Raw genomic sequence first — 18825 nt, 5'->3', positions numbered from 1 at the left:
TACTAGGCACCAGAAAATGTAAACACGTTAGAAATAAACCTGGAGGACTGTGTGTGTGTTTGTGTGTGGGTCATTATTGCATGGCAGAGGGACCCTGTCTATGTGGCTAGAACCTCTGGCGCAGAATTAGGCTGCACATCCATGTGTCTTTGATTGCTTTCTCCTGATTCTAAACTCAATATTCAATTTAAAATCTCTGTATTCCCTACTCTCCCTATAAAATGAGATGTAAGAGGATCAGACATCATGAGGTCATCCTCAAAACCAGGAAGTAAAACCTGAACCCATCGATCCAGGAAGTCTTTCTTCAGGTCCATCCACTGAGAGCTCCGAACGGCTCACAGCGTCGACAGACTTCTTGTGGAATCCTGACAATGACCTCACCGTCCAATCCCCTTATCTTCTCCAGGGCCCGCCCTTTCTAGGCTAGAAGCTGATTGGTCGTCCAGGTTTATTTGTCTCAGACTAACTGTGCTTCTTTGAACTGCACACAACCAACACCACTGTAAGATGGCGGATGACAGCAAGGAGGGGTCAGAGGTCACCCACAGAGGGGGAGAGGGGTCAGGGGTCACCCAGAGAGTTTGGCCAACATGAAGGCGCCACATGGCCTCCCATCTATTGGTCGGTTGAAGATCTGCGTTCATGTCCTAACTCTAAACCTATTGGACCAACGGAGAGGCCTTATGAGGGTCCGGGAAAACCAGCCCATGCGCTGTGTCTTAGCTGCCGTGTGTGCTGGAGAACACACGCGACAGGCCAGACATGCTGTATAGAAACAGACCCGGGGAGAAATATCTTTCTGACCTCTTTAACTCTCCCAGCCCAGAGCTGTAGAGGGCTGGGAGTAGGGCCCTGGGATGATGCGACGGGACAGATATATAACAAGACAGATTACACCTCTGGATAGAACCAGCTATGGCCAAACTCTCTGTTCTTATGGCTCACTGAGTGGGGGAACATCTATACAGTACTGATCTTCTACGACTACCCTCAAGAGAGGGGGTGGGGGAGGGGGTGGGGCGGGAGGATCATCGCTTCACACAGGTCAGTCCTGGAGGACTGGGGGGGGGGGGGCTCTGAGTGGGAGCACCAACAAAATACCCACATCTGCCATTTAACTACCCAACTATGGATTTTGTAAACGATATATCGTACAACGCCTTGTATTAATAGTCCAGCAGCTTTCTCTCCCCGATATGTCTTTTTTTCATTTTTTACAGCAACAACAACAGTTAAAAGGAATCAAAAGAGTAAGAGTGGAACCCAAACCAACATCAGAGAGACACAAGAGCTGCCAGCAAACCCCACCCCCTTCTCCTCCACCAATCACTGAAGAGATAACAGATGGGTGGGGCTTCAGAGGGATGACAGAAGGGAGGGGCGGGGCTAGTGGAGTAGTCTACGATTTGCCTCCTGTGCGTTGTACTGCGGAGGGCAGGTCTTCCTCCCCCCTCCTCCCCCCTCCCCCTCACTTCCACAGCTGGGTGCTGAGGGTCTGGCCTGACGGGGGGCCGGCCCACCCCCCCACGGGCGCTCCTGATTGGCTGAAGCCTCCTGGCCCTGCCCCCACGCCACTCATGGTCATTCCTGCCATCTGCGGGGTCATCTGGGAGAGGGTGGCGAGAGACACCAGGGGAAAGAGGGAGGGAGAGGGGGACGAGAAACACCAGGGGAAAGAGGGAGGGAGAGGGGGACGAGAGACACCAGGGGAAAGAGGGAGGGAGAGGGGGACGAGAGACACCAGGGGAAAGAGGGAGGGGAGAGGGGGACGAGAGACAACAGGGGAAAGAGGGAGGGGAGAGGGGGACGAGAGACACCAGGGGAAAGAGGGAGGGGAGAGGGGGACGAGAGACACCAGGGGAAAGAGGGAGGGGAGAGGGGAAGATTTTTAAACCACTGAAATCACACTGCTTAAAAAACACTGACATGGAAATGGTTTCTAAGCGAGGGGGAAGACTCCTTCCCCCTCGCTTAATGCTCCCTCCCTCCAGGCGATCACCCTCCTCCCCTCCCCTCCCCTCTCCTCCTCTAATGCTCCAGCCTCCCTAGACCCCAAGCCTCCCCCCCCCCCATCTTCACTCCACTCCATTCATTATACATATACCTTAGTGCCTCAGCAGTATCTGAGGTGTGTGTGTGTGAGTGTGTGTGTTTTCAAGTACTAATAACTCCTATTCTGAGCCTCCTTTAGCAACCACCCCTCCCCCCACACACACACACAACATTATTATATCCCTGCTGCACTCGTTCAACCTATTACACACCACACACAAACTCTGTCACACAAAACTGCACCACTGCATTAAACTGAGGCAGAGGGTGTGTATACATGCCTGTGTGTGTGTGTGTGTGTGAGAGTGTGTGTGTGGTATGATTTACGATCTCTTATTAACCTCCTGCCGCCATCAGGATGATGACAACGCAGAGCTCACACCCGACATGACCAGAACACACACAAGAGAGTGTGTGTGTGTGTATGCTTGTGTGTGTCTCTCTGTGTGTGTGTCTCTGTTTGTGCATGCCTGTGTGTGTGTGTGTGTGTGTGTGATGTTGGAAGAGTAGTAAGTACATCCAGTACAGGAGCTGCTGACAGGTCACCCTGCTGTGTATCTGAAGGGGAGTCAGATGGCTGAGCGGTGAGGGAGTCGGGCTAGTAATCTGAAGGTTGCCAGTTCGATTCCCGGCTGAAGGGGAAGGGGAGAACACACACCTGATTGACACCCCACTGCTGTTGCTGTTGCATGGAGAACTGAGCTGGCCCCGCCCCCTGCTGCATGGCTCCGCCCTGGTGTCCCATCATGCCTTGCTGCACGCCCATGTAGCCGTTGGGCATCGCCATGCCGACCATCATTCCCGAGTTCTGCCCCATCATGGCTCCTCCTCCTCCCGGCCCCATGACTCCTCCCATCATGGTGGCGGGGGGCATGACTCCGCCCACACCGGGGTAGGATTGGTAGGGGGGCGTGGCTTGGGCGTTGAACTGCATGTGAGGCTGGCCCATGTTCACAGCAGCTGGAGAGGAAGGGAGAGACGTCAAGCTGAACCTGGAGCTCTGCTCACAGGAAACAGAATTACCGTTCTCTGCATGCCAGCACGCAAACACACACACTTCAGACTGAACAGTTGGTAAATAACAATCACACACACACAAGCACTCACACACACACACTCACAAGCACAAATAACAAAGAAGGAAAAAAGTAGATGAATAAAAATACTAAAGGTCAACATATGCAAAATCAGAGCAGGACCCTCTCATGCCTGATCTTAGTGGAGCAGAGCTGGAAGGCTCCAAGAGAGGTGTGTGTGAGTGTGGATAGTGTGTGTGTGTGTGTGAGAGAGACTTTGTGTGCTTGTGGATAGTGTAAGTCTGTATGTGAGAGAGAGTTTGTGTGTGTGAGAGTGTCTTTGTGCTTTCTGAAGAAAGCAGGCTGGATGAATAGTATATTCCAGTTTCTATGCAGTGGGTGTGTGTGTGCCTGCATACTGGTGAATGTATGAATGTATATTATACATTTCTGCAGTAGAAGTACTGTGTGTGTGTTACCTTGACCAGTCTGGTGTGTGTTGACAGTGCTGCTGCTGTAGAGGGAGAGGATGGAGTCCTTGGACAGGGGCTTCTTGGCCCCCACCTCCTCAGTCTTACTGGAGGAGGTGGGGGGCGTGGGGGCTGGGCTCTGGCCGAAGAGGTCCACCTCTCCCTGTGGGGCCGGGGGACCCACGGGGCCCCCTGATGAGGCTCCTGAGGCTGAGGCTGGGGCTGAGGCTGGGGCTGGGGCGGGGCTGATGGAGCCAGTCTGGAGAACAGGATACACAGAGACAGATGACTGAGTGTTAGTGTGTGTGTGTGTGTGTTAGTGTGTGTGTGTTAGTGTGTGTGTGCGTACGGGAATATACAGGTACTATCGATACGTATGAAGGTTTGTGTAAAGATTATCCTTAATTGTCAGTGTGAATGTGTGTGTGTTGGCTACGTGTATATACCGTGTGTGAGTCCGGGAATTCACATTCACAATGAGTCTTAACTAGGCATAATCTGGCTGTGTAGTATAGACTCTCTGGACCTTTTGGGGTTTGTATGAAACATCCAACACGTTCGATTTTCATAAAAGATTGCAGTTTGTCAGCATACTGGAAAGAGTTCAATAACACAGAGGTCTGAAGGAAGAGAAGGAGAGGAGAGAAGGGGAGGGAGGGTGTGAGGGAGAGAGAGAGGGTGTGAGGGAGGGAACGGGAGGGAGGGAGAGAGAGAGAGGGGGAGGGAGTGAGAGAGAGAGGGTGTGAGGGAGGGAGGGGGGAGAGAGAGAGAGAGGGAGAGAGGGAGCAAGCGACAGAGGGAGGGAGAAAGAGAGAGGGAGGGAGTGCAGGAGAGGATGGAGGTGTTGTCACCCTAAGTGAGACAGGTGATATTAATTAGCCTGGTGTGGAGACAGAGAAAGATGAATAGAAGCAGCCATGGCAGGACAGGGCAGAGTAAACACACACACACACACACTCATTCATACAAAACCATTTCAGGCACAAAATCGTCCACACACCCATTATGCCTAAAGGATGGAGCTGACAAAAAGCAACACCTGCTAAATGTGTGTGGAGGTGGGGGTTGGTTATTCTAGAGGAGGGGAGATGATGGAGGGGAGAAGGAAGAGCAGAGGAACTGCATCCCAACACACACACACACACACCCAATCACAAACACCAACACTAGAAACACACCACACACACACCACAAACTAATTGGGGCTCTTCGACTAGGTATTTGCAGCAGACCTGTTTTCAGTGGCCAGGCTGACACAGTCTTTAAACATGGATCAGGGTTCTATTAATAGACAGACATTAGCTGAGGCCCAATGAGGAAGAGGCTTCTAGTGTTACCTCTCTGGACCATTAATGGACGGTGGAGAGAGAGAGGGAGGGTGTGTGTGAATCCAGCAGGGGGAGGTGGAGAAATGTGTGTGACACAGAGAGGGGTAGGGAGCAGACATATCTGCCTGCAAATCACCTCTCTCTCTCTCTCTCTCTCTCTCTCTCTGTCTGTCTCTCTCTCTCTCTCTGTCTCTCTCTCTCTCTCTCTGTCTGTCTCTCTCTCTCTCTCTCTCTCTGTCTCTCTCTCTCTCTCTCCCACACACACACACACCCAGGGCTGGCTGGTCTCCTAGTACACGGTGTTCTGGTGTGTCCCCTGGTGCTGGTTCCCCACCAAGGCGTGAATTAAAAGTGGTGATTCCCTCCAGCAGGCTGTTTCCCAGCGTGCCAGACTCCATCCTCAGCTACACAGCCAACAGCTAGCTCACAGTGGGTCTCCAGCCCGCTCAATAACTCACGTTTACAAATAGATAGACAATCGATAGAAAAGGTACATGAAGCTAGCCACACTCACATTAAACACACGTGCACACACACACACACACGTAAACACACCAACACGTACGCACGTATACAAGTGTGTACACACACACACACGCTTGCACGCCCCGCCCCCTCTAACACACCATCTGTAGAAGATAATCACACTGAGCTGTGTCTTGCACACAGCAGGATGGATATATGTGTGTGTGTGTTTGAGTGTGTGTGTCTGGGTGCGTCAGTATGTGTTTGTATGTGCGAGGGGATGGAAAGAGAGGACAGATCCAAAGGCAACGACAGACACTCCCCCCTCCTCCCTTTCCCTCTCCGTGTTTCCAGAATATTCCGAGAGTAAAACCCCCTCAAGGTTGGAAAGCTGCGGATAACACAAATCCTAGCTCATTCAGAGCTCTAATCGCATTTTTATAATTGACATATTCTGAGATAGGAGAGCACACACCAATCCTGTTTAATAGCCGGGAATGCAGCTCAGTGGTGAAATATGTGTGTGTGTGTGTGTGTGGCATGTGTATATGTGTGTTTCTCAGTCAGCTATACCGGAAGCGTAAAACAAGTGCCAGGCACCATGTGTATATGTGTTCAGACTGCATTTCACTATTAATCTCGTCTTTCAGTCTATATTTGCATGTTCTAGATGTTAGTGACACACCATGTGGGTGTGAGGATGTGTGTGTGTGTATCTCGCTGAGAGAGAGCAGAACCACACACAGGACTGCAGCTTGGACCAGGATGAACCAGGGAGGCCAGCTCAGCTCTGCACCAGCAGAGCGCTACAGCATAGCCAGGCTGAGGCTGTGAGCTTCACCTACATTCTGCTGCTAGATGGAAAGACTGTGTGTTTACAGCCAGACAGCGCGGCTAGCTAGGTGTTCCTGCTGTCTGCCGTCCAGAGACCTGCTCCGGACACACACAGATACGGCGTAGCTACAGAACTGTGTTGACGAACAGGCAGGGTTATGAGCAGGCAGGGTTATGAGCAGGCAGGGTTATGAGCAGGCAGGGTTATGAGCAGGCAGGGTTATGAGCAGGCAGGGTTATGAGCAGGCAGGGTTATGAGCAGGCAGGGTTATGAACAGGCAGGGTTATGAGCAGGCAGGGTTATGAGCAGGCAGGGTTATTAGCAGGCAGGGTTATGAGCAGGCAGGGTTATGAGCAGGCAGGGTTATGAGCAGGCAGGGTTATGAACAGGCAGGGTTATGAGCAAGTAGGGTTATGAACAGGCAGGGTTATGAGCAGGCAGGGTTATGAACAGGCAGGGTTATGAACAGGCAGGGTTATGAGCAGGCAGGGTTATGAACAGGCAGGGTTATGAGCAGGCAGGGTTATGAACAGGCAGGGTTATGAACAGGCCGGGTTATGAGCAGGCAGGGTTATGAGCAGGCAGGGTTATGAGCAGGCAGGGTTATGAGCAGGCAGGGTTATGTGCTTGCTGGTCCTCGTCCGGGTAAAAGGCCTGGGAGTCAGGTGGCTGAGCGGTTAGGGAATTGGGTTAGTAATCCGAAGGTTGCTGGTTCTATTCTGGCTGGGAAAAATGACGTTGTGTCCTTGGGCAAGGCACTTCACCCTACTTGCCTCGGGGAGAATGTCCCTGTACTTACTGTAAGTCGCTCTGGATAAGAGCGTCTGCTAAATGACTAAATGTAAATGTAAAAGGTCCTCGTTTTGTGTGGGCTGTGTGCGCGCGTGCGAGTGTGCGTGCGACTGTGTTCTTGTGTGTGTGTGTACGTTCATGCTAGGTGTGTGTGTATGTCTCTCTCTCTCTCTGTGTGTGTGTGGTCGGGGCAACAGTAATTGCTCTTCATGCTAGGACCTCCAGTGCTCCACCTGACCTGGTCCAGCAGCAGGGCTGCAGGGCTGCAGGGCTGCAGGGCTGCTCTGGGCTTTGAGCTGAGGCACCAGGAACAGGAGGGTGGGTGGTGTGAGTGTGTGTGTGGTCATGTGTGAGTGTGTGTGTGAGAGGTAAAGGGCAGGGTCGAGGCTGGAGGGGATTGCTGTGGTATTTCGGCAGCCTCTCCTCTCTGTGTAATTGAACAGTTATTGTGAGTGCCTCTTCCTCTGTGTCACCTGCCACCAATCAGACAGGAAAAAAACGACAAGCGAAAACAGAATGGGCCTGCTCTGTCAGTATCCACCCCCTGCTCGATCCATCTCTCTCTCCTTTCATTTTTTTCAAGCTCTGTCTTTCTCTCTCACGCGTGCGATTCTCTCATGACAGGCCTTACAAAGCCAGGGTGTCAGCCATGGTTTCAGAGGAGAGAACACTTTCTCCGGAACATTCATTGTAGACCTCCCGTTACACTGTCCTCCAGACACAGGAACACAACAACACTCTCTCTCACATTATCATTATTTCTCTCTCTCTGTCTCTGTCTCTCTCTCTCACACATTATCATTATTTCTCTCTCATTATCTCACACACGTTATCTCTCTCTCTCTCTGCCCCTCGCTCTCACACCTTCTTCTCTCAGTAGTAGTAGCAGTAGTACGGATGAACACCAGCTCGACATCGTGTGTGGCCACGCTTGTGTGTTTGTGTGCGTATGCTAACATGTGTGTATGGGACCGTGTGTTGAGGGGCTGTGTTTGTACATGCTTGTGTGGGATTACCGGGGTGTTTATAAGACACAACTCTCTATCGAGTTCTTCTGCTGCTGCTGTCTGTGTTGAGTGATAAGGCAATGACACAGGAGAAGTGTGTGTGTGTGTGTGTGTCTGCTTTTGAGCGTGAATGCTCTGTGGTGTGTGGGAAAAGGGCATTGGAGACATGGAGGTTGTGGGAGCCATGCAGGACAGCAGCATCTGTTCTCTGTCGCTCCAGTAGATAACCACAGAAGAAGACACAGCCCAGGGAGAAGCTCGCTAAAGTCTAGCAGAGACATTCTCGGTGCTAAAAACCACTTGGTAGTTCCGGCTCAAATTTAATTTCCAAACTGTTTTCTCCTCCGGTTTAATGACGGATAAAGGGCGATTTAACTCGCATTTGCATAGATATGTTATTGTGTGATACCATGGGGCACACACCTGGGGATGATTAGAGGAGGGTAGAGGGTTGGACACCATTGGTCCAAAAATGTCCAGGTCGTCGCTGATTGGTCCACTGCTGGAGCCACTCCCACTGGCTGCAGCTCCACCTACAGGTGCATCTGAGAGAGAGAGAGAGAGAGAGAGAGAGTGAGAGAGAGCAGGGGTGGGAAGTGATAGAAAGGGAGAGAGAGAGTCAGAGAGGGAGATAGATAGAGACAGAGAGAAAGAGATGTATAAAGTAAGAGAGGGAGAGATGAAAATAAATTGATAGAGTGACAGAGAAAGCGAAATAAATTAATTGAGAGAGAGCCAGAGGGAGATAGAAATTGATAGAGAGAGGGAGAGAGGCAGAGAGAGCGATAGACAGAGACAGAGAATTAAGCATTGACCGCTGGGCAGTATTGATTAGGTGTGAAATCTCATCTACTGTCCACGGCTGCTAGGTGTAACAAAGCTGTGTGTGTGTGTGTAAGTGTGTGTGTAAGCGCGTGTGAGGAAAATGTGCACCAAGGTTATTTATAGTCAAACAGCCATTCTCCCTCCTGCTTTAGTAGGCGTGGGCAACATTTCCAAGCGTTTGTTGTTTGTTATTTTTGGGTTTGAGCAATTAGAAATGTTGTGTGACAAAATACATTTCCCCACATGTGGTGCAGAGGGGTGCTATGTCCATACAGCACTGATTAATTCAGGAGGAATGGAGAGAGAGAGCGAGAGAGAGATAGATTGTGTGTGAGATTGTACATTCACATATTTCACCATCCCGTGGGTGTATAGTGAACTAAAGACAGCTATGGAGGGGGAGGGGGAATGGTGCACAAACAGGCACAGTCAGACAGACAGGCAGGCAGAGAGGCAGACAGGCAGACATACAGGCAGACAGACAGGCAGTCAGACAGACAGGCAGGCAGAGAGGCAGGCAGACAGGCAGACATAGAGGCAGGCAGACAGACAGACATACAGGCAGACAGACAGGCAGTCAGACAGGCAGGCAGTCAGACAGACAGGCAGGCAGAGAGGCAGACAGGCAGACATACAGGCAGACAGACAGGCAGTGGTATTTCTCTGTATCACTGTGATAGCACATTCAAAAGTGTGAACACAACATGAAAAATCGTTTCCAAAGTTCGACAAGGTAGATGAGATAGAGATGGATGAGCAGGATGAGGGATGGGTGGATGAACAGAATGAGGGATGAAGAGATAGACAGGGAAAGAGAAGGGGAATGAGGCTGTAATAGAAAAATACTTTAAGCTGTCTATAATATTCTTTGGCCTCGAACAGTTATTGTTTAGGTTTTAACTTCTGTTGAGCTAGAATAACCTTTTGGCCTAAGACAGTATTGCTTAAGTTTCGGCTTGCTAACCAACGTTGACCAAATGTGACCCTGGTTGTTCTGTCATCACAGCATGGATTCTTCAACACAACTTCCTCTTTCTTGTCTTGAGCTCTGTCTCTAGTGTTGAACATCTGTATTAAGTCCTGCAACCTGTTTCCTTTTTGCTTCCTTGCACATTGTGGAGTTCCTCTTTTGATAGACATGAACTATTGAACTGATTATGTAACTGTCTGGAACTACTGTTTAAAAGAGTGTTAGGATAATGTCATGTCAGAGAGCCCTTCTACTACAGACATCATTTATGATATTGTTTTAGAACTGCTTCTCCTTGCTGCAAGAATAAACAGATAAAAGACGTATTCTTCTGACCTCAGACTTTATTCACTAAAATTCCACCACAAGGCCTAATGGAGAAAGGTACAATGAGAAAGGTATGAAGACAGAGCGATAGAGAGAGAGTGAGTATGATAGAGAAACAGTGGGAGAGAGAGGAAGAAGATAGAGAGACAAAAACAGACAGATAGAGAGAGAAGAAGATAGAGAGACAGAGAAAGAGAGATATTCCTGGCACCAGTCTGGAGGGAGTGAAAAGCGATCACACAGCCAGCTGGGTCATCTGTCCTTCTATTATGGTATGGCCGCACTGGGATTCGTGGCCTTTGGGTCACCGTGGAAACACTCATCAGTGACAGGAATGGTTCAATCTGAGAATCCCTTCAGAATGTATCCTCTCAGACCCCAGCACCCCCCTCCATCTGTCCAGTTTAACACACACACACACACACACGCATCCCCTCTCACACCTGACATTCCCAAACGCCCTTTCAATTCAGCATGGGAGAGAGTGAGAACGAGAGACCAGACCAGTACAGACACCAGATCAGTATGTATCCCATTATAGAGACCATAAAGAGACACCCCCACCCAGTTCTGTCATCCCCCAGCCATTCCTGAGGCCCAATCCCTCTGGTCACCACCACTGACCATCTGAAAGGTCATCTGTGAGTCGTGTCTTACCCAGGCCCAATCCCTCTGGTCACCACAGCTGGCAGCCTGATAGGTCATCTGTTAGTCGTGTCTTACCCAGGCCCAGCAGGTCGATGGCCGGCTCCCCGCTCCTCTTGGGACTGCCTCTGGAGTCCAGCAGCTCCTCTCTCTTCTGGAAGCAGAGGACAGGGAGTCACACACCGCCCAGCGCTTCACGGGATAAGCTCATTTCCCCGGGGATCGATAAAGTTCATTCGATTCAATTAAACTGCAATCCGCCGCCTTGCCGAGCGTGACAGAAGTCTGGCGACAAACCTTCGAAACAGCGACTCCGGGCTACATGGAAGCGTGAGCACAGTGGTGCAGGTGGTGGTCTGACACTGGGAGTGGAGCTATGCTCAGCAGTAACATACTGTACCTCTCCACCTCTACACTGCAGGTCGCTGGGACAGTTTAGAGAGGGGCTAGCTGGCACGAGAGCGACCCGTAGGAACACGACTTGTCGGGGCAGGTTTGAACTAACAAACACCTAATTACAGGACAGTATTGGAGTCCGTTAGTAACCTGTAAATACCTAGTCACCGATTAAGGTATGATGATTGGCTGTCCAAACGTAGCCCGTCGTGGTGATTTATGATAGGTTGACAGGGAAGGTAGTTTTTCATTGATTGGCTCCTAGGATGCTAGCTCGAGCCTGTCATTGGCTGTCAGGGCCTGTCATTGGTTTCGTGACGGCTCCTGTGTGAGTGCTGCGTTCTGTGTCGGGGGAGCAGAGTGGAAGAGAGTAGCGGTCTCTCTCGTCTTTACGGAGGAGGAGAGGGAGAGAGGGAGAGAAAAACAAACAGCTCGCTGTCAACCAGGGACCTGCTCTGCTGAGGTGGACAGCTGCCTTATTAACACTATGAAAGAGAATAATAAAGCTGCCACTGGCTCAGACTGTGACACGTCACACACACACACACACACACACACACGCGCACACACACACACACACACAAGCAGAGGATGAGGAGAGGGAGGAGAATAGAGGAAGAACAGGAGTAGGAAGAGAGCGAACATGAAGGTGAGAGAGAGAGAGCAGAGTTCTTTTTTCCTTTCGTTTAACAAAAGACAAAGTTGAAAGTCTATTTGATGGCTTCTGTAAAAGGCCGGCTTGATGTCTGGAAGAGACAGTCTGGCCAAGCAGCTTCTATGAGCATGAGCTGCTAGCTGGGAGTACATCCACAGCCCCGACATGGTGTGTAAAGGATAATGTGTGTGTGTGTGTGTGTGTGTGTGAGAGAGGGAGGGAGAGAGAGAGAGGGACGGTGGGGAGAGACAGAGAAAAGGATAGAGGGAGAGTATTGTCTGTCAGTGGGTTTGAAAGTGTGTCAGGCTACAGCAGTGTTGCACCATTCACCACAGTAAAACTGGGAAACCACACACACACAAAACAGACACACAGACAGTTTTCTCTAAGAAGTTTTGTCAGAGTGCAGATCCAAAGCTGTCACATAGTAATGTTTCTTCCACAGAGCTAAATTCATCTGACAGTCGAGAAACGTCATTTAGCTGCGCACAGAAACACACGCATGCACACACACAAACACACACACACACACCACAGGCCATACACAACCACACGGAAGCACACACATGGTTGAGCAGACCTGTGCTCTAGCAAACACACACCAGTGCTTGCGCACACGCACACAGACACACGTGTGTGTGTGTGTGTGTGTGCACTCACTCAGTCACACGCCCACACAATGTCAGAGGTGGTTTTCACACCTCCTGGAGTGTGACTCCAGATCATTTGGAAAGGTCAGGGGCTGTTTGGGTGCCAAGGCGTGACAGCACAGCTCAGGGAGGAAGAGGGGAAAAAGAAACTGATCAAATCAAAAAAGTCCAGCCCAAACACACACACACACACACACACACACACACACACACACACACACACACACACACACACAGCAGATGCACACAGCAGACGCACACAGTTATTAAGAAACAATGTGTATCTGTGTGTGTGTGCGTCTTTGTGTGTGTGTGTGTGTGTGTGTGTGCGTTCTAACACATCAGTGAAGGCTCCTGGAGAGCTAACTGAAGTCTGCACATTTCCACATCAACAACATCCCACAACTGAGATCAATGCATCTAGTGCTTACAGAACAAATGCTTTGGGGAGCTACTACGTGTGTGTGTGTGTTTGTGCGTGTGTGTGTGTGCGTGCGTGTGTAGTTTGGTTTGTTGGCGAGGTTTGCTACGACTGATCTTTCTCTGACACTCTCCCTCTCTTTTTTCTCATTGGCCATTACGCCATAAAAGCCATCCGTGATTGGCCTGTCAGTCATTGTTTAGCTATAGTGAACACAGTTCTGTTTTGTTCTTGTTACAGAACACCAGCACTTTGAATCACTTTGCATAAAGTAATTGGATTTATGGCTTTCTCTCCTCAAACCCAACTAAACTGCAAAGAGGGGAGCTCGGTGATAACCTGAATACACCCTTGATTAAAGGACTGCATGTGTACGTACGCCTGCTGAATTTGTGTTGTTTGCAGTGTGCAGCGTGAACATGTTATGTCCATGTTTGTGTGCGTGGGAGGATGTGTATATTTGTGTTTATGTGTTTTTGGTGATGCTATCTTCCTTGTCAACTTGGCAGCCTCCACAAAGGGCGGATAATAATAATAATAATTTGTATAGCGCCTATCTTTATAGAGAATACTATAAGGAGGAACATTTTTTGCATATCTGCCTGCTAGATAGTGATAAACGTTTAATTACTTTCTCCACACAGGAAAGGCTTTACTATGGCAGAACACACTGTGAATCAGGATGAGTACGGCCATTAGTGTGATGGTGCTATGTGGATACTAGCATTAGCATTCAGAAACTGAAAAGGGTCGATTGACCTGCGCCAGAGGAGGCCTGTTAATAGTCAAGTGAGAGTCTTGACACAGCTTCTCTCCAGCAGCGGACGCAGATTTTTGGGACCTGGATATTCCACTGCTGTTTTCTTTCACTGGTAATCGTCGACGCTCGCGTGTGAATCCTGTTGTTTGTTGGTGTTTTGTTGTTGTTTCAATTCTATCCAGGGGGAGTCAGGTGGCTGAGCGGTGAGGGAGTCGGGCTAGTAATCTGAAGGTTGCCAGTTCGATTCCCAGCCGTGTCAAATGACGTTGTGTCCTTGGGCAAGGCAATTCACCCTACTTGCCTCAGGGGGAATGTCCCTGTACTTACTGTAAGTCGCTGTGGATAAGAGCGTCTGCTAAATATGTAAATGTATTTCAAAGCACAAGGAGTGTTTGGGGATTGGGTAAGAAAGTGTCTTTTACATCTGAAACACATGGATCCATGAACACAACTGATGTGCACACGTGTGGATTTTCATGGAAGTCTTGACAAGCTGTAAGCTCTGTCCTTCACATTCTTCACCATGGGGGAGGTGTGTGTGTGTGTGTGTGTGTGTGTGTATATGTGTGGGTGTGTGTGTGGATTTGTGGATAGGAAACAGGCTTGTCTTTCTCCAGCTGTGTAAATCTAGCCCATTGATTAGCCTCCCCATGGCTACACTATCGACCCACGGATACTAGACCCTCCAGTGAGTGAGTGTAAGACACTAGGAGTGGGAAATGGAGGAAGAAACTGTTTGTGAGTGTATATGTTTGTTTGTGTGATGAGTGAGTGTGTGAGAGGCATGCTGGCTGTCTGGCTACCCTTCACATCATCCTCCCAACTAACTAGTTCGGTGTGTGTGTGTGTGTGTCCTATCTATTCCAACTCTCAAAGTCAATACCAGATGTGCAGTGCACCTTCCACCCATGTCATCCCCATCAGTCCCCTCCACACGCACATTGACAGACACACACACACACACTGACACACATTTTGTCTCTCAAACACTGCCACTTTCCATGCAGGGAGTCGCACTTGTTCCCTTTGATAATTTATTCATGGACAGAAAAAAAGGAAAAACATATGCTTCTATTAAAATGGGAGAAGCACCTTGGTGTCTGGAGGAATACAAGGAAGGCAGGCAGGGAGGCAGGGAGGGAGGGAGGCACAGGAGAAAAGCAAAGGAAAATGAAGAAGGAAAAATTTATGGTGGTAGAATTTGAACAAAGAAAGAAAGGAAGGGTGGATGGATGGATGGATGGGAGGGAGGGAGGGAGGGAGGGAGGGAGGGAGGGAGGGAGGGAGGGAGGGAGGGAGGGAGGGAGGGAGGGAGGGAGGGAGGGAGGGAGGGAGGGAGGGAGGGAGGGAGGGAGGGAGGGAGGGAGGGAAGAAACTATTTGTGAGTTAGAAGACAAGTCTTCATTCGGGTTGATCCCTATGATTTAGCATCTAACATTTCCAACAGCAACATTCCTCTCACATTTAAATCCCTGCAGCTGAAATAAAGTCTTTGATACCCAAGCCCAGGCCAGTATGAAGTGTCTCCAGCCAGTATGATGCAGGTACAGCAGCTGCTACAGCCGCCAACCCAACCACCTCCAGACATGGAGAGAAGTTAAGACAACAGCTTAGACAGGGATTTCACCTGGCCCACATCTCACTGTCTCACACTATCGACTAAACCTTCCACCTCCCGCCATACCAGGCCTCGCTGGGTGTCTGAGTCGCGTGGTCCTCTGAGCAGGGGAAGCAGCTAGGCTCCTCTCCTCCCCTCATACCTCCATCCTCTCCTCCCTTCATACCTCCATCCTCTCCTCCCTTCATACCTCCATCCTCTCCTCCCCACATACCTCCATCCTCTCCTCCCTTCATACCTCCGTCCTCTCCTCCTCTCCTCCCCTCCATCCTCTCCTCCCTTCATACCTCCATCCTCTCCTCCCCTCCATCCTCTCCTCCTTCAGATGGCTCTCCGTCAACATGAGCAATCCTTCTGAAAGGCGTCTTTCTCCTCCCCCCTCCTCCCCCCCCCCCTCCCCCTCACACTCCAGAGCACTATAATCAGATTCCAAGACTGAGAGTGCCTCTGTGCAGATGTTTAGTATGTGTGTGTTTGTGTGTGTAGTCACGAACATGTGCGTATTTTTCTCTCCCTGTGTGGTGTACTGTAAGAGGTGTGTGTGTGTGTGAAGAGGGTTGTGAAACACTTGAGTGGTCTTTGATAATTACTGCTGTGGGGTGGGGGGTGCGTGAGTGATGGAGTGTGTGTGAGGGGGGGGGGGGGGCGGGGGTGTAGAACATGCTTCCTCTATTCAATCTGAGATTAAGCAGCTTTCAGTGCATTAGCAAACACGCTCATGCACGCGTAAACACAGGACAGAGATCAGTCCACATAGCAAACACCCAAGGACATGCATGTCAACACATACATGTACAGGAAATGTACACAGATTCACAAGTTCACTGAAATTCTAACAGAAACGGTCACTGATATCAAATGGAAGTCTCACACACGAACACACACACACACACACAAACGCCCCCCGCCCCCCCCCCACCCCCCGCCCACACACACACTCAGTACCATCCTGATCTTTGACTGCAGGTCACCAGACAGGCCAAGCTCTCCTGCTTTCTGATTCCTTTCATGTTTCTCTCAGTTTAACGTTCTGATCACGTCAGCTCAGGTCTCACACACACACACACACTCCAGGTCACCAACACAACGCATAAAGATTGTTTGTGTGTGTTAAAACAAGGTTCCCAGTCACACAAACACACACACACACACTGCATTATTCACCACCAACCACATCCACAGATTTAGAATTACAGAGACAGTGCCAAACACACACACACACACACACATTACTCACCGTGACCCTGAGCCATTGTGACAGAACCCATATATTCACACACATATTCATACATAATCACACACACACACACACACACACACACACACATCCATTCACGGTATCACTGAATGAATAATAAACAAATTCCCAGATACAGTATGATATACCTGCTTAACCCTTGTGTTATCTTCGGGTCATTCTGACCCATCAGTCATTGTGACCCACCTTCGTATTGCGACAAATTTACCTCATACAAAAACAAAGTGAAGCATTTTCTTTTAACTGTCGGGCTGTCTCAGACCCCCCACATTGGAATGGTTAAAATAAAATTATTTTTATTTGTTTTTGTATTGGGTAAAATTGGGTAAACACAACGATGGTTCGTTATGAACCTTTGGGTCATGTGACCCGAAGGCAGCACGAGGGTTAAGTAAACCCAATAAAGCAGCCCCTCCCGCTCGGTCCTGTCTTACCTTGTCAGAAGAGTTCGGCCTCTCCTTCTCTCTCTTCTTCTTCTCTCGTTCCTTCTGAGAAACCAACAAAAACAAAAAGAGGTTTGACGCGTCACACAACAAACACTCAACACAACACGCACACCACACCACACACACACACACACCACACCCACTCAACACCACCCACACTCAACACAACACACACACCACACCCACTCAACACAACACACACTCAACACAACAAACACTCAACACAACACACACTCAACACCACACACACACACCACACCACACACACACACCACACCCACTCAACACCACCCACACTCAACACAACACACACACCACACCCACTCAACACCACACCCACTCAACACAACACACACGCCACACACACTCAACACCACACACACTCAACACAACACACACACCACACACACTCAACACAACACACACACCACACCCACTCAACACCACACACACTCACCACACACACTCAACACAACACACACACCACAATTTATCCGACGATTGTATCGAAAGGTGACATATAGAGGTGGATTTGAACCTGCAACCTCTTAATCTGCAGTCAAATGCTCTAACTACTGAGCTATACCCATCCTGTTCAAGCACATTCCTCCAAATGTGCTTGCACACATACACGCATGTGTGTCATTTGGTCAGGGTGTTTATTAAATAGGCAGCAAATAGTTTTTTTATGCTCTAGCAGAGTCTAGCTAACCTCTTTATTCACCTCGTCTCCCTGACAAATGACTGACATGACGCCCGCCCGCCCGCACACACACACTGCATCCTCTCCACATGCACACAGTGTTGGTTTAGAGACAGGAGGGTTTCAGTCAACCAAAGATGTAGTCATTGAACTGGTTTGGGGGAAGAAAATCGAGAGAGTGAAGCAGAAAATGTGTTGGCGCTACTTTAAAACCCAGCAGGACCCCAACAACACGGCTCCGGAACTCTCCAGAACACAACACCAGGTGGCACCATGCTAACCTCCTGTCCACTCTTCTCAGAAGCCTGGGAGGAGGGGGCGGCCTCGCAGGACTTCTGCAGAGAGAGAGAGAGAGAGAGAGAGAGAGAGAGAGAGGTGAGAGGGAGGGAGGAGGTGAGACGAAGGGAGAGAGAGGGAAAAGGAGAGGAGAGGGGGGGAGAATGAAGTAGAAGGGATTGGGGGGATAAAAAGGAGAGGGAGAGGGGGAAGAGATTAGATCAGGAAGGAAGAGGGTGTGTAATTACAGAGAGAGAGGAGAAAGGAAGCAAAGAGAGGGGGGGAGAGAGAGAGAGTGAGAGAGAGAGACCAGTCAGATGAGTAGAGGGGGAAGACAACCTGCTCCTATCCACACTGACTGAGAAGGAATTCAGGTGCTGCATCCCAGCAGTGAAGAAACACCACAAGCAGAACCATGCAGAATTTGTAAAGTTTTTTTTCCCTTTTCTTTTTAGCTATGCTAATTACCATCGGAAAACACTTTGTCTCTGCCTTGGGATCATTGATCTCTGCACAATACAATTATGCCTTTTCCTGTAGTCATTTAATAGAAATCTGTGTGTACCTGGCAAGTTAACAACATTTCACATGAAAACCTGCCCACAGATTTGGGGTTTGGATCTCTTCAGAAGCCGCAGAAGAATGAAGCGCTACAGCAATTGTTTTTTTTTTTATGTATATTTCACCAGATAGCACTCGTGAAGAGGATGTTTCGCCTTGTCAGACCACCTGACATTAAGGGACCAATTAGCTCTCTCCAAAACAGTGTGGGTCATTCTGCTGTCGTGTATTATTGTCTTCAGTCACTTTGACGCACTGTCAGACCCCCCCCCCCCACACACACACACACACAGCTGGTACTACATAGCTCCGGCCTGAACAATGGGCCCATGCACGGACTGTTGCA

General features: G+C 49.6%; 1 protein-coding gene across 1 annotated transcript in view; it reads right to left on the bottom strand.

Moving 5' to 3' along the window:
- Positions 1-1471: 1471 nt before the first annotated feature.
- Positions 1472-18825, bottom strand: part of LOC136942783 (stromal membrane-associated protein 1-like) — a 28183-nt gene continuing 10829 nt past the window's right edge. The window contains exons 5-13 of the mRNA XM_067235757.1: positions 17924-17977; positions 16928-16981; positions 14217-14228; positions 12970-12987; positions 10814-10889; positions 8392-8513; positions 3551-3800; positions 2714-3015; positions 1472-1609 (exon numbers count right to left, since the gene is read on the bottom strand). Of these exons, the coding sequence (XP_067091858.1) occupies positions 1472-1609; positions 2714-3015; positions 3551-3800; positions 8392-8513; positions 10814-10889; positions 12970-12987; positions 14217-14228; positions 16928-16981; positions 17924-17977 (1026 nt within the window). The remainder of the gene's footprint in view (positions 1610-2713; positions 3016-3550; positions 3801-8391; positions 8514-10813; positions 10890-12969; positions 12988-14216; positions 14229-16927; positions 16982-17923; positions 17978-18825) is intronic.

The sequence above is a fragment of the Osmerus mordax genome, chromosome 5, assembly GCF_038355195.1.
Source record: "Osmerus mordax isolate fOsmMor3 chromosome 5, fOsmMor3.pri, whole genome shotgun sequence".
NCBI lineage: Eukaryota > Metazoa > Chordata > Actinopteri > Osmeriformes > Osmeridae > Osmerus > Osmerus mordax.
Note: the sequence above shows the minus strand (reverse complement) of the source record. Positions and strands in the feature narration are given on the sequence as shown.